Here is a 15,000-nt window from a genome sequence, read left to right on the forward strand (position 1 = left end):
CTCGGCTAGATCTCGGCTAGATCTCGGCTAGATCTCGGCTAGATCTCGACTAGGCCGCGCCTCGGCGCCCATCGGCTCGGGCGCCGCGAAGGGCCTCTCCTGCGCCATGGCCTCTTGCATCCAGCGGTCGCGGCCTGGCTGCATCGAGACGGGGGCGCCTAGGGGGAGATATGGGGAGATATGGGGAGGGATGGGGAGAGAGGGGGGGAGATGGGGAGAGAGGGGGAGGGATGGGGAGAGATGGGGAGAGATGGGGGGGAGATGGGGAGAGATGGGGGAGAGATGGGGAGAGGTGGGGGAGAGATGGGGAGAGGTGGGCAGAGGTGGGCAGAGGTGGGCGGAGGTGGGCAGAGGTGGGCAGAGGTGGGCAGAGGTGGGCAGAGGTGGGCAGAGGTGGGCAGAGGTGGGCAGAGGGCGGAGAGGGGGCGCCCGTCCGCTTGTGGACGAGCACGGCCCGCACGCAGCTACACTCTGCCGCGAGCGCCGCGTCGACCGTCTCCTTGAGCTTGATCAGCTTGCGCGCCTGTTCACGGCTGCAGGTGTGAAGAGACGCTGTTCACAGCGGAGGGCCGTCTCCTTGAGCTTGATCAGCTTGCGCGCCTGTTCACGGCTGCAGGTGTGAAGAGACGCTGTTCACGGCGGAGGGCCGTCTCCTTGAGCTTGATCAGCTTGCGCGCCTGTTCACGGCTGCAGGTGTGAAGAGACGCTGTTCACGGCGGAGGACCGTCTCCTTGAGCTCGATCAGCGCGCGCGCCTGTTCACGGCTGCAGGTGTGAAGAGACGCTGTTCACGGCGGAGGGCCGTCTCCTTGAGCTTGATCAGCTTGCGCGCCTGTTCACGGCTGCAGGTGTGAAGAGACGCTGTTCACGGCGGAGGGCCGTCTCCTTGAGCTTGATCAGCTTGCGCGCCTGTTCACGGCTGCAGGTGTGAAGAGACGCTGTTCACGGCGGAGGACCGTCTCCTTGAGCTCGATCAGCGCGCGCGCCTGTTCACGGCTGCAGGTGTGAAGAGACGCTGTTCACAGCGGAGGGCCGTCTCCTTGAGCTCGATCAGCGCGCGCGCCCGGAGGCCCTCGTCAGCGGTCAGGACGACGCAGCAGCTCGAGTCGACGATACGCGCGCGCAGCGCCTTCGGCGAGGGTGGGTTCGGGTACCGTGGGGGTAGGGGAGGGTGGGTTCGGGTACCGTGGGGGTAGGGGAGGGTTGCGGGAGGGTTGCGGTACCGTGGGGGTAGGGGAGGGGAGCGCCTCGGCGGAGAAGCCCGCGAGATATGGGGAGGTTTAGCGAGATATGGGGAGGTTTAGCGAGATATGGGGAGGTTTAGCGAGATATGGGGAGGTTTAGCGAGATATGGGGAGGTTTAGCGAGATATGGGGAGGTTTAGCGAGGTATGGGGAGGTTTAGCGAGATATGGGGAGGTTTAGCGAGGTCTGGGGAGAGACGGGCAGATAGAGCGCCTCGGCGGAGAAGCCCGCGAAGACCACGGAGTGGATCGCGCCCACACGCGCGCACGCCAGCATCGCGTAGGCCGCCTCGGGCACCATCGGCATGTAGACGCACACGCGGTCGCCTACGCAGCAGCGCCGGCCCCTCGAGCCCTCGACCCCTCGCGCTCTTTCGTTGTCTGGCTGCCTTTCCGGCGTTTGCCGGCCTCTACGGTCTGGTCGCTTGCCGTCGTGTGTGCCCCGGCGTGGAGTGTCCTGTCCTCCCACATCTCCCCACATCTCCCCATGTCTCCCCGACATGGAGTGTGAAGTCTGCCCCCCCCGGGTCTGCTGCGCGTGCGTGCCCCCGCCCCAAGGTCTCCTCTCTACACGCGCGGTCGCCCTTGCGCACGCCGAGCGAGCGGAGGGCGTTGGCGAGGCGGCAGGTGTCGGCGAGAGCCTCGCCGTACGTGATGTGCCGGCAGTCGCCCACCTCGTCGCCCTCCCACACGATCGCCGTCGCGTTCGCGGGGTGCCGGTCGAGGCAGTTGACAGAGACGTTGAGCAGCCCGTCGTCGAACCAGCTCATGTTGCCCTCCGCAAAGTTACCACGGCAGGCCCGCGACGGCGGCACCGTCCACGTGAGCCGCGACTTTGCCTGCTCGAGCCAGTACGCGTCGCTCTCGTCCACCGACCGCTCCCACGTGGCGAGGTAATTGTGCATGCCGCGCACGTGCGAGCCGGACGAGACGGCCTCGGGGATGGAGTAGATCTCCTCCTGCTTGCCGCCTGTCTCTGCGAGGAGGCGGGACGCGCGGGCCGGTGACAGGGGCGGGCTGGTCGGGGCGGCGGCCGGCGGGCGAAGGAGCGGCGCGGACCCATCGTGGCCATGTGTAATCACTGCGGCCCGGCGGCGTGGACGTGGTTCCTTTTTCTTATTTTCTGAGGACAAGGAAAGCCTGGCGTTTGACTCACAAGTCTTGAATCAGTAAAAAAGAATTTTACCTTCAAACGAACCTCGCGCCCCCCCCGGCGAGTTTTTCGAAACTTGGCAGCTGGCGTCGCCTGCCGACGCGCCGCTGCTCGGCCAGCGAGTCGTGCTCGGCGGGCTCTCCTCCCGCCCCGAGCTGAACGGGCAGCGGGGCCTGGCGCGGAGCTTCGAGGGCGGGCGGTACGCTGTGGCGCTCGAGGGCGGCGGCGAGAGCGTGCGGGTGCGACCGGGTAATCTGTCGCCAGCGGTGTCGAGCAGTGGCGTGGCAGTCTCCGACGAGGTCGTGGCAGCGGCTGAGCGAGGCGAGGAGGAGGCGGTGCTGGCGTGGCTTGAGGGCGGCGGGCGGGCCAACGTGACGTTCGAGAGAGGCGGCGTGAGCGGCGCCACGCTGCTGATGGGCGCCGCCGTGTACGGCCACGAGCGGGTGGTCGAGCTGCTGCTGCGGCACGGGGCGAAGGCCAACCAGCAGAGCAGCGACGGCCGCACCGCGCTGTTCCTCGCCGCCCAGGAAGGCCACGAGCGGCTGGTCGACTTGCTGATACGGCACGGCGCAGAGGTCAACCTGCAGGACAGCAGAGGCGGCACCGCGCTGATGACCGCCGCTTTCTTCGGCCACCCCGCTGTCGTGCGGCGCTTGCTGCGGGCGGGCGCAGACGCGGCGGCGCGCACTGCGAACGGCAGCACGGCGCCGCAGCTGGCCAAGGAGAAGAGCCGCGCCGAGTGCGTCGAGGCCTTCAAGAAGCACTTTCAGGAGGTAGCGGGACGGCCCGCGGCGACGGCAGTCGGCGGCAGAGGCGCAGGCGGCGCTTCCTCCGGCGGCGCTTCCTCGGCTGGATCGAGAGTCGCGAAGACGCCATCTCCAGCGGCGGCGGCGGGACGGGCGCCGAGCGGTGGCGTGGCAGCCCCCGATGCGATCGTGGTAGCGGCGGAGCGTGGCGAGGAGGAGGCGGTGCTGGCGTGGCTCGACAGTGGTGGGCGGGTCAACGCGACGTACGAGAGAGGAGACGGCGTGAGCGGCATCACGCTGCTGATGGGCGCCGCCCGCTACGGCCACGAGCGGGTGGTCGAGCTGCTGCTGCGGCACGGCGCTGAGATCAACCTGCAGAACAGTGGCGGCCTCACCGCGCTGATGGGCGCCGCCCACAAAGGCCACGAGCGGGTGGTCGAGCTGCTGCTGCGGCACGGCGCGGAGGTCAACCTGCAGAACAACTTCGGTGGCATTGCGCTGATGCACGCCGCTGAGAACGGCCACGAGCGGTTGGTCGACTTGCTGATACGGCACGGCGCTGAGGTCAACCTGCAGAACAGCGACGGCGTCACCGCGCTGATGAACGCCGCTTTCTTCGACCACCCCGCCGTCGTGCGGCGCTTGCTGCGGGCTGGCGCAGACACGACGCCTACCTTTGACGGCAAGACGGCGCTGCAGCTGGCCAAGGAGAAGGGCCACGCCGAGTGCGTAAAGGTCTTGGCTGAGGCGGCGGCGGCTGCAGACGGCCGGGCAGGGGCGGGCGGCGCTCCCTCGGGCGCGGCAGCGGCAGCGGTGGACGCGCCGCTGCTCGGGCAGCGCGTCGTGCTCGGCGGGCTCTCTTCCCGCCCTGAGCTGAACGGGCAGCGGGGCTTGGCGCAGAGCTTCGAGGGCGGGCGGTACGCTGTGGCGCTCGAGGGAGGCGGCGAGAGCGTGCGGGTGCGGCCGGGTAATCTCTCGCCGGCGGTGTCGAGGGGTGGCGTACCAGTCTTTGATGAGGTCATCGTGGCGGCTGAGCGAGGCGAGGAGGAGGCGGTGCTGGCGTGGCTTGACAGTGGCGGGCAGGCCGACGCGACGTACGAGAGAGACGGCGTGAGCGGCATCACGCTGCTAATGGGCGCCGCCAACAACGGCCACGAGCGGGTGGTCGAGCTGCTGCTCCGGCACGGGGCGAAGATCGACCTGCAGAGGAGCATCGGCTCCACCGCGCTGCTGCTCGCCGCCGACCAAGGCCACGAGCGGATGGTCGAGTTGCTGCTGCAGCACGGCGCTGAGATCAACCAGCAGAACAGATTCGGCGTCACCGCGCTGATGCTCGCCACCCGGGAAGGCCACGAGCGGGTGGTCGACTTGCTGCTCCGGCGCGGCGCGGAGATCAACCTGCTGAACAGCAAGGGCGACACCGCGCTGATGTACGCCGCCGTCTTCGACCGCCCCGCCGTCGTGCGGCGCTTGCTGCGGGCGGGCGCAGATTCGACGGCGCGCTGTGCGAACGGCAAGACGGCGCTGCAGCTGGCCAAGGAGAAGGGCAACGCCGAGTGCGTCGAGGCGTTCAGGCAGCACGTCAAGGAGTCGGTCGTGGCGGGACGGCCCACGGCGAGGGCAGTCGGCGGCAGAGGCGCAGGCGGCGCTTCCTCCGGCGGCGCTTCTGTCCTGGCAGCCCCCGACGAGGTCGTGGCAGCGGCTGAGCGAGGCGAGGAGGAGGCGGTGCTGGCGTGGCTTGAGGGCGGCGGGCGGGCCGACGCGACGTACGAGAGAGGCGAGGTGAGTGGCATCACGCTGCTGATGGTCGCCGCCCGCAGCGGCCGCGAGCGGGTGGTCGAGTTGCTGATTCGGCACGGCGCGGAGGTCAACTTGCAGAGCAGGAAAGGCGTCACCGCGCTGATGCGCGCCGCCAACGAAGGCCACTCCGCCGTCGTGCGGCGCTTGCTGCGGGCGGGCGCAGCTGCTGCGGCGCGCAATGTTGACGGCAAGACAGCGCTGCAGGCGGCCAAGGAGAAGGGCCACGCCGAGTGCTTGCGTGCCCTCGAGGAGCATGCGGCGGCGGAGGCGGCGGCTGAGAAGGCGGCGAGGGAGGCGGCGGAGGCGGAGGCGGCGGAGGCGAGGGAGGCGGAGAGAGCGGCGGCAGAGGCGGCTGCGGCGCGGCATGCCGAGGCGCTGCTGGCGGAGGAGGAGGCGGAGAAGGAGGGGGAGCGCGCCAAGGAGAGCAAGAAGGGGAAGAAGAAGAAGAAGAAGAAGGGGAACGGCGGCGGGGGCGGCGCTGGGCCGTCGCGGGAGCCCGACGATGAGGCAGCGTTGGCGGCGGGAGAGGAGGCGGAGTTGGCGGCGCTCGAGGAGAGCGCGAGGCTGGAGGAGGAGAGGCGGGCGCCCGACGAGCAAGTGTCGTCCTCTTTGGCTGCAGAGAGGCCGCCTTCGGTGGAGGAGGAGGAGCCGCCGGACGACTTCATTTGCCCGATCACAACCGAGGTGATGGTCGACCCGGTGATGGCGGCGGATGGGCACTCATACGAGCGCTCGGCGATCGAGCGCTGGCTCGCGACCAAGTCGACCAGCCCTCTTACGGGCGAGGAGCTCGAATTCACTCGGCTCATCCCAAATCACACACACCGCCGGATGATCCGACAGTGGCAAGAAGCCGCTCGCACCTGACACGCTTCTCGCTTGTGGCGCTGCGGCGCTGGCGGGCACTGCTCAGAGTGAGCTCACTGGCCACTGCTCTCTGGTCAAATCTCAAATCGTTGTCGGTGAAAGGACCCTGAGAAAGGACCTGATTGAAATAATCGTCGTAAAACGAGAGACCTGCTCTGTTGAATCGTGTGGTACGGCTCTACGGACTCGAGGGTACGGAAGGTCTGTGCGAATTTTTGTTTGAGTGAATCGTGCTTTTCTGTTGAATCGTGCTTGCCAGCCTTCTAACGATTTTCGTTCGCGCAGAGGAGTGAGGAGAGAGAGAGCGAGACGCAGAGGAACGCGTCGTCTACGACTGGCGAGGTACTCCCACGCCTCTCGGTATTTTATCTGGCCGAGTCAACCCAACGAGAAGCCAGGCCAGAGGCCAACGTGGTGCCCGTTGATAAGCACGGGTTGCCGTATCGTGGCACGGAGCGGGAGATGATACAGAAGCTGCTTGGGAGGGCGAGTAGACGGGCCGGAGCGCGATGGGCGACCTCTGCGCCTCTCATGCCGCCGCCAGAAAAACGGTATGGCGGGTGGAGTGCTCTCTACTGCCGCGGCGCCCCTGTCGGTTCGGAGGCGCCAGGCGGCCGCGCGCTTGGTGCCGACGTCGACCGGGTGCTCTCGCGGCGCCGAGACGTGCCGCTTTGGTCACGTCTCGCGCGCTGCGAGGTGCCTTTCGGCATGTGAGCGCTTGCCATAGACGCCAGGATGGTTGGCTTCTACGCCTGCGGCCGCGCGGCCGCGGGCGAGCGGGCGGGCACGCATGGCTCGGCGACGCTCTGCGCGGGTCTTCGAGCTCGCAGCCCGCGACGAGCCAGCATGGCTCGTCGCTCGACGGCAGCCTGCTCATATGCTCTGGGCATTCTGTACAGCCTCGCCAAGCTCTGTGGGAGGGTCCGCAGGGCCAGGGCGGGCCGTCTAGGGCGCGACGCGGCGCGCTGAGTTGTACCATGTGACTATGCGCTCTCCGATCGGGTCGCCGGCAGCGGGCTTGCGCGGCGCGCCGCTCGACGGCAGGCTGCTCCCCACCCTTCCAACAGTGTCTTCTACCTCGCTTCTCCTGCTGCAACCGTCTCCAGGGGCCGGCGCCGACCGCCTCGCTTCGCCAGCACTGCCTACGCCTACGACACGCGTCGGCTCGCCGCCCGCGTCGCCTGCGGCGGGCCCGTGTGGCGCACTGCTCGTCGGGAGCGTGCTCAGCAGCCAGGCTGTGCAGCGTAGCCTGACTCACTCAGAGCGCCGCTGATGCGGCGTGGGGCCGCCGGCGGCGCTGCTGCCGCGCACGCTGCGCTGTGGGCGTCACCATCGTGTCCTCGCCGCGTCGCCGACGCCACTTGCGGCTCGCGGCTGCCCTGCCCTTCCCTGCCATCGCGCAAACAGACACACACACACACACACACACACACACACACACACAAACACACACACATTATTAAGGATCGGGTAATAATTATTAATTATGAATCATCGGCCGGCGGCGCGGCGCGGAGGCGGGCGGCGCGAGGCGGCGGCGCGGCGAGGCAGCGGGCGGCGCAGGGCGGGGCGGCGCGGCGGCGGGTGGTATAATTACTTATTAATTAATTAATAATGAATTAATAATCATCGGGCGGCGGCGCGGCGGCGGCGGGCGGCGTGGAGCGGGGCGGCGCGACCATCTGTACTGACGGGGCCTCTGGTCTTTGATGCGGCGCAAAGGTCGCGCTGCCCTCGACTCAAGGGGCTGCCTTCCACCCGTAGCTGCTCAGGCCGGGGGAGGGGGGGGAGACCTCCTGTTCCCCGCGGAACACGAGAAGGCCCCTCCTTGCCCGGTCTGTGATGCAGGGCGGTGGTCGTGCCATCGTCGCTTCGTACGCGCAAACACCCCGCCGCAACCGTCGCCGGCGCGCGACACGTTCCCGTAGGCAGGACTGTCCTCGTCGAGAGTGTGTGCCGCCAAGGCGGGACACACTCAGGGACAGTGCCGACGGGACGCGGCTCGAGAGACGACTCCCGCGAAGGCACGGCTGGCATCCGTGGCGTGGGGCTCGTCTTCGAAAAGTCGGGCATGGCTCTACCCGCAACTTTCTCGCTAACACGCGCGCACCGCCGAGCCTGCGGCGGGCGCGCTGAGGCCGCACGTCTACCTCCGTCATAGTGCCACGACGTGCGGCCTAGATTTAGCACACGCGCCTCTGCTCGCAAGATACACTCATACAAAAAATTGTCATCACCCGTGAGTGCGAGATAGGGCTAGCAGTAGGCAGCTAGCCTGTGAGGAGGGCGTCCATAGACACCTCACTAGACCCCACACACGGTCTCGTCCGTGCCTCGCCGGCAGGCGAGATTGCTGGAGGTAGAGCAAGCCTGCTCTAGCCTCGCATGTTACTTCCTGTCGGGTCTGTTGTTTGTTGTGCCCTTGTTTGTTCTCTTGGCACCTTGGAGTGCTGGGGGGGGCGACAGGAAGAATGTGGCCTTGAGTTATGTGTACGCCTACTCAGGGTGTGTGGCAGCCAGCTGGCTGTGTGTCTTGTGAGCCTGTTTGTGTCTGTGTGTCGCTCGTGCGTGCCGTCATCATCTGTCCAGCGTCCACCCTCCGGAGGGCCCCCGGCCGCGGCGCGGTCGGTGCGGCGGCGTCACACACAAATCCGCAACAAAACCAACAACCCCTCTCTCTCTCTCTCAAATCCGACCACACCGGGACGCGGTCGGGCGATCTGAGGTAGGTCCAACTAGGCGTATGCATTGCCCATCCAGGGCTATCACCTGGACCATGTATGTATGTATGTAGGAAGGTGAAGAACAGTCAGGCTCGGACCATGGCACCAGGAGTTGTTCACACCTGCCCATTCATGCAGCAGACGAAGGTTCTACGAGGGCAGGAGAGAGATCCCTTCACTTGAACTGCGCTTGTGAGAGGATGCAGCACGAAGCAGCTGGCACGTCGCCTGCCGACGCGCCGCTGCTCGGGCAGCGCGTCGTGCTCGGCGGCCTCTCGGCCCGCCCCGAGCTGAACGGGCAGCGGGGCCTGGCGCGGAGCTTCGAGGGCGGGCGGTACGCTGTGGCGCTCGAGGGCGGCGGCGAGAGCGTGCGGGTGCGGCCAGGTAATCTGCCGCCAGCGGTGTCGAGGGGTGCCGCGGCAGCCCCCGACGAGGTCATCGCAGCAGCGGAGCGTGGCGAGGAGGAGGCGGTGCTGGCGTGGCTTGAGGGCGGCGGGCGGGTCAACGCGACGTACGAGAGTGACGGCGTGAGCGGCATCACGCTGCTGATGGACGCCGCCCGCTACGGCCACGAGCGGGTGGTCGAGCTGCTGCTGCGGCACGGCGCTGAGATCAACCTGCAGAACAGCGGCGGCTTGACCGCGCTGATGTTCGCCGCCGGCCAAGGCCATGAGCGGGTGGTCGAGCTACTGCTGCGGCACGGCGCTGAGGTCAACAAGCAGGTTAGCGACGGCGGCACCGCGCTGATGTTCGCCGCCGGCCAAGGCTACGAGCGGGTGGTCGACTTGCTGATTCGGCACGGGGCGGAGATCAGCCTGCTGAACAGCAACGGCGTCACCGCGCTGATGTACGCCGCCCTCTTCGGCCAAACCGCTGTCGTGCGGCGCTTGCTGCGGGCGGGCGCAGACACCGCGGCGCGCGTTGCGAACGGCAAGACGGCGCTGCAGCTGGCCAAGGAGAAGGGCCACGCCGAGTGCGTCGAGGCCTTCAAGAAGCACTTTCAGGAGGTGGTGGCGGGACGGCCCACGGCGACGGCAGCCGGCGGCGCAGGCGCAGGCGGCGCGTCCTCCGGCGGCGCTTCCTCGGCTGGATCGAGGGTCGCGACGACGCTATCTCCGGCGGCGGCGGCGGGGCGAGCGTCGAGCGGTGTCGTGGCAGCCCCTGATGCGGTCGTGGTAGCGGCGGAGCGAGGCGAGGAGGAGGCGGTGCTGGCGTGGCTCGACGGCAGCGGGCGGGCCGACGCGACGTACGAGAGAGGCGGCGTGAGCGGCCTCACGCTGCTGATGGTTGCCGCCCGCAGCGGCCACGAGCGGGTGGTCGAGCTGCTGCTGCGGCGCAGCGCTGACATCAACCTGCAGACTAGCGACGGCGACACCGCGCTGATGTTCGCCGCTGGCGGAGGCAGCGAGCAAGTGGTCGAGCTGCTGCTGCGGCACGGCGCGGAGATCAACCAGCAGAACAGCGGCGGTGGCACCGCCCTGATTATCGCCGCCAACCAAGGCCGCGAGCGGGTGGTCAACTTGCTGCTTCGGCACGGCGCAGAGGTCAACCTGCAGAACAGCCACAGCGGCACCGCGCTGATGGGCGCCGCCCAGGAAGGCCGCGAGCGGCTGGTCGACTTGTTGCTGCAGCGCGGCGCAGAGGTCAACCTGCAGAACAGCGACGGCGACACCGCGCTGATGGGCACCGCCTTATACGGCCATGAGCGGGTGGTCGACTTGCTGATGCAGCGCGGCGCTGACGTCAACCTGCAGAACAGCGACGGCCGCACCGCGCTGATGGGCGCCGCTCATCACGGCCACGAGCGGGTGGTCGACTTGCTGCTGCAGCACGGCGCGGAGCTCAACCTGCAGGACAGCGAAGGCTGGACCGCGCTGATGCGCGCCGCCCACCAAGGCCACGAGCGGATAGTCGATTTGCTGATACGGCGCGGCGCTGAGGTCAACCTGCAGGACAGCGACGGCGACACCGCGCTGATGTACGCCGCCCTCTTCAACCACCCCGCCGTCGTGCGGCGCTTGCTCCAGGCGGGCGCAGATGCTGCGGCGCGCAATGTTGACGGCAAGACGGCGCTTCGGTGGGCCAAGGAGAAGGGCCACACCAAGTGCTTGCGCGCCCTCGCGGCGGCGGAGGCGGCGGCTGAGAAGGCGGCGAGGGAGGCGGCGGAGGCGGAGGCGGCGGAGGCGAGGGAGGCGGAGAGAGCGGCGGCAGAGGCGGCTGCGGCGCGGCATGCCGAGGCGCTGCTGGCTGAGGAGGAGAAGGAGAAGGAGGCGGGGGAGCGCGCGAAGGAGAGCAAGAAGGGGAAGAAGAAGAAGAAGGGGAAGGGCGGCGGGGGCGGCGCTGGGCCGTCGCGGGAGCCCGACGATGAGGCAGCGCTGGCGGCTGGAGAGGAGGCGGAGTTGGCGGCGGCGCTCGAGGAGAGCGCGAGGCTGGAGGAGGAGAGGCGGGCGCCCGACGAGCAAGTGTCGTCCTCTTTGGCTGCAGAGAGGCCGCCTTCGGTGGAGGAGGAGGAGCCGCCGGACGACTTCATTTGCCCGATCACAACCGAGGTGATGGTCGACCCGGTGATGGCGGCGGATGGGCACTCATACGAGCGCTCGGCGATCGAGCGCTGGCTCGCGACCAAGTCGACCAGCCCTCTTACGGGCGAGGAGCTCGAATTCACTCGGCTCTTCCCAAACCACACACTCCGCCGGATGATCCGACAGTGGCAAGAAGCCGCTCGCACCTGACACGCTTGTGACGGGCACTGCCACGTGCCACAGCCCACACTGCTCAGAGTGAGCTCACTGGCCACTGCTGACTGCTCTCTAGTCAAATCTCAAATTCGTTGTTGGTGACCTGATTGAAAGGACCTGACCTCTTGAAAGTTGAAATATGGAAAAATCATCGCAAACGACGAGAGACCTGCTACCCGACAAACTTCGTTGACACACACACACACAGCACACACACACACACACACACACACACACACACACACACGCCGAGGCGCCGGCTCGCGGCAGCACCGGAAATCGTACGGACCAAGAGGGGGCGGTCTCAGCGGAGGCTCACCCTGCGCTGCGCCGAGTCAGGCGGGGAGCCGCCTGCAGCAGCCGCACCTCGCTTCCGGCGAGGTGCGCCGGCCTCTCAGCCTCGAGCACCTCGGCCGGCCTGTCCGGCGCCGTGAGCAGCCGCCTCCCGCCGTCGCCCCGCGGCGCCGGCGGCGGCGCTCGGAAGCCCGCCGCCCACGGCTTCCACTCTGGCCTCGCTCGCGCCCGCCGTCCAGCCCCTCCGCTCCACATGGGTTTGCGGTGCGGCGCCGGGAGCTCCGACAGGCCTCTTGGGAGCTCCTCACTGTCCTCATCCGAGCTGCTGTTGTAGGCGGAGGCGGGCTCGAGGCTGGAGGCGGGCTCGCGAAGCGAGGCCGGCCATGCGTTGGCAAGGATCGGGCTGTACACCAGCAGCTCCTGCGACGGCGCCCACTCGTACGAGGCGCAGGCACTCGCCGTCGAGTGGGCGATGATGGGCGAGATGTGCCGCTCCGGCACACGCCACTGGCTGCCGCGGCAGAGCACTTCGCGCCGCATCACCACAAAACCCGCACCCTGGATCTCTCTCGCCGCGTTTGCCGCGGGCCGCGCCTCTTCCATCCTCGCTTCGAGCTCACGCAGGCGCTCAAGGAGATTGCGATTCGCGCGGTCCGGGCGGCGCGCCACCTGCTCACGCAGTGACTCGCACTGCGCCTCGAGAGTGGCGAGCACACGAGCAATGGCCGGCTCGGCAGCGAAAGCCATCGTTGGGCTTTCGACGCTGTGGCTGGGATCGTTCGAGAAGAATTCTGCGACTCCAAGCCCCTCTCACAGCAACCAGAGAACCTCACATGACCCCACACACGGTCTAGTTCGGCCTCGCGGTCGGCGGAGATTGCTAGAGGACGAGCAAGCCTGCTCTAGCCTCGCACGTTGCTTCCTGTCGTCTGTTGTTTGTTGTGCCCTTGTTTGTTTCTCTTGGCACCTTGAGTGCTGGGGGGGGCGACAGGAAGAATGTGGCCCTGAGTTATGTATACGCCAACTCAGGGTGTGTGGCAGCCAGCTGGCTGTGTGTCTTGTGAGCTTGTTTGTGTCTGTGTGTCGTTCGTGCGTGTCGTCATCATCTGTCTCGCGTCCACCCATACCGCGTTGGTGTCCAGTCCGAGCCTGGCTGTTCTTCACCTTTCTACCTACCTACCTACCTACAGCAAGGAGGGCGGAGCTGCGCCGAAAGGCGAAAGAAGCCGAGAGAACAAGGGAACGGCAGGCGGCGGCGGCGCAGGACGAGGCAGAAGAGAATGACGCGACAGAGGAGGAAGTGACAAGGGAGAGAACGACGAGAGTGGGACGGCCGCGAGGTGGCATGAAGGTTGCAGCGAGAATCGGCGAGAGACTGCGAAAAGAGATAGGAAGAGGCAGACTCCCTAGGGTGGGCGACGGCTAGCGCATCACACTCCTCTCCTTAAAATCCCTGTGTGGTGGCGGCGTGCCGTCCTCCCATCCCTCCCTTCTCCCCTGCCAAGCGAGGCGGCGCGCGACGGCAACATGCCGACGGCGAGGACAACGCGCGCGACGTAGCGTCGCCGTTGATGCGCGCCGAACGCGGCGGCGAGCGCGCGGCTCTCGCGCGCCTAACGATGGCCGAGCCCCCGGCGAGCGCGGCGTCGCGATCGCGCCGCGCCGCGCCCGACGGCGTCGACCCGTCGTTCGCGTCACTCGTCGAGGCGGAGATGCTCTTGACTCCGCAGACCGACGCCGCCGACGACGACGCAGCGGCGGTGCGTTGGGATGACGTCGGCGGGCTCGAGCCGACGAAGCAGCTACTCACCGAGGCGGCGATCCTGCCGATGCTCATCCCCGACTTCTTCACGGGCGTGCGTGCGCCGTGGCGCGGCGTGCTGCTCTTCGGGCCGCCGGGCACGGGCAAGACGCTGCTCGCGCGCGCGGTCGCGTCGCAGGCGCGCGCCGCCTTCTTCAGCGTGAGCCCGGCGAGCCTGCTCTCCAAGTTTGTCGGCGAGTCGGAGAAGGTGGCGCGCGCGCTCTTCTGCTGCGCGCGCGCGCGTGCGCCCGCCGTCGTCTTCTTCGACGAGGTCGACGCGCTGCTCGCGACGCGCGGCGGCGCGGGCGAGCACGATGCGTCGCGCCGGCTCAAGACGGAACTGCTCACGCAGATGGACGGCGTGCCGACAAGAGGCGGCGGTGCGCCGCGCGTGCTCACGCTCGCGACGAGCAACCGGCCGTGGGACCTCGACGACGCGATGCGGCGGCGGCTCGAGCGGCGGATCTACGTACCGCCACCGGACGCGCGCAGCCGCGAGGCGATGCTGCGCATCCACACCGCCGGCCTCCGGCTGCATGCTGACGTGCGGCTCGCTACGCTCGCCGCGCACCTGGACGGCTACTCGGGCGCCGACGTGCAGCTCGTCTGCCGCGACGCGGCGCTCATGACGATGCGCGCGGCGATCGCGGGCAAGAGCCCCGACGACATCGTCGCGCTGCAGGCGCGCGGCGCGCTCGACGGCGAGCTCACGCACGACGACTTTATTCGCGCGGCGGCGACGACGCTGCCGTCGATCGCGCCCGAGCATCTCCAGCGCTACGAGGCGTGGAACGCGGAGTTCGGGTGCGAGCTGCGCGCCGCGCCGACGCCGTGCGCCGCGCCGACGCCGCCGTGCGCCGCGCCGACGCCGTGCGCCGCGCCGACGCCGTGCGCCGCGCCGACGCCGTGCGCCGCGCCGACGACGCCCGAGGCGACGACGCCGCCCGAGGCGGAGCCGGAGGCCGCGCTGGTCGCCGCGGACGCGCCGGAAGCCGCGCCGCCCTCTTCAGCATAGCAAATCCTGAGGGTCTAATGACGTTCGAAACGCGAGGCTACAACGCGGACTCTCCCCTCGGCCCGACGATCCGCGTCAAAATTTGGGGATCTGCTCAAGGTCGCGAGGGTCGCTCCCCTTGCCCCACACCTGCCGTGTGTGTGGAGAAATTCACCTCACCTTACCCTTACGTTCCGATGAAAAAAATAGCTCCCCCCATTTTTTTCGTAAATTCTCAGATCCAGAAATTTCCTGGAAATATCCGTGTTCCTATAGTTGCTATAGTTCTTGTACATAGAAATCTCATTGGCGCGTCGCTCGTGTGGTCGGCCCCGCGTGAGCATGTTCTCCGTGCTGTGATTGGGCCAGGGTGGTCTCTTGTGTCATGTGTGCGTCTGTTGTATACAATCTACCAACGATGTTGTACACCGTACGACGTCCCCCTTTCGCGACACAAAAATAGCGTAGCACCGTGACCTCTTCCTAGAACGCCTGCTTGATCTGCCGCCTGACCTCGCGGTCCTGCTCTCTGCGCCGGATGGTCTCGCGCTTGTCCTGCAGCTTCTTCCCCCTCGCCACGGCGATCTTGAGCTTGAGGCACGAGCGCGCGTTGAAGTACGCCGAGAGCGGCACCACCGTCAG

General features: G+C 67.7%; 4 protein-coding genes across 4 annotated transcripts in view; 2 read left to right on the forward strand and 2 right to left on the reverse strand.

Annotated features, from left to right (window-relative positions):
• Positions 1 to 2,207, reverse strand: part of EMIHUDRAFT_64778 (acetyl-CoA synthetase) — a gene marked incomplete at both ends in the record, with an annotated part of 9,897 nt that extends 7,690 nt beyond the window's left edge. The window contains 3 exons of the mRNA XM_005777579.1: positions 1,014 to 1,128; positions 1,442 to 1,569; positions 1,814 to 2,207. Of these exons, the coding sequence (XP_005777636.1) occupies positions 1,014 to 1,128; positions 1,442 to 1,569; positions 1,814 to 2,207 (637 nt within the window). The remainder of the gene's footprint in view (positions 1 to 1,013; positions 1,129 to 1,441; positions 1,570 to 1,813) is intronic.
• Positions 2,208 to 10,900: 8,693 nt separating this feature from the next.
• Positions 10,901 to 11,263, forward strand: EMIHUDRAFT_206382 (hypothetical protein; the record flags this gene model as incomplete). Its single annotated transcript, XM_005777580.1, has 1 exon — positions 10,901 to 11,263. A coding segment is annotated over one exon (363 nt), but the record flags the coding sequence as incomplete, so codon positions are not given.
• Positions 11,264 to 13,323: 2,060 nt separating this feature from the next.
• EMIHUDRAFT_41711 (hypothetical protein) lies at positions 13,324 to 14,166 on the forward strand (the record flags this gene model as incomplete). Its single annotated transcript, XM_005777581.1, has 1 exon — positions 13,324 to 14,166. A coding segment is annotated over one exon (843 nt), but the record flags the coding sequence as incomplete, so codon positions are not given.
• Positions 14,167 to 14,850: 684 nt separating this feature from the next.
• The window catches only part of EMIHUDRAFT_57990 (hypothetical protein), a gene marked incomplete at both ends in the record, with an annotated part of 1,820 nt that continues 1,670 nt past the window's right edge, over positions 14,851 to 15,000 (reverse strand). Inside the window, one exon of the mRNA XM_005777582.1 lies at positions 14,851 to 15,000. This exon is cut by the window's right edge and continues 5 nt beyond it. Coding sequence (XP_005777639.1) covers positions 14,851 to 15,000 — 150 coding nt within the window.

This window comes from Emiliania huxleyi (genome assembly GCF_000372725.1).
Source record: "Emiliania huxleyi CCMP1516 unplaced genomic scaffold EMIHUscaffold_26, whole genome shotgun sequence".
In the NCBI taxonomy this organism is placed as follows: Eukaryota; Haptophyta; order Isochrysidales; family Noelaerhabdaceae; genus Emiliania; species Emiliania huxleyi.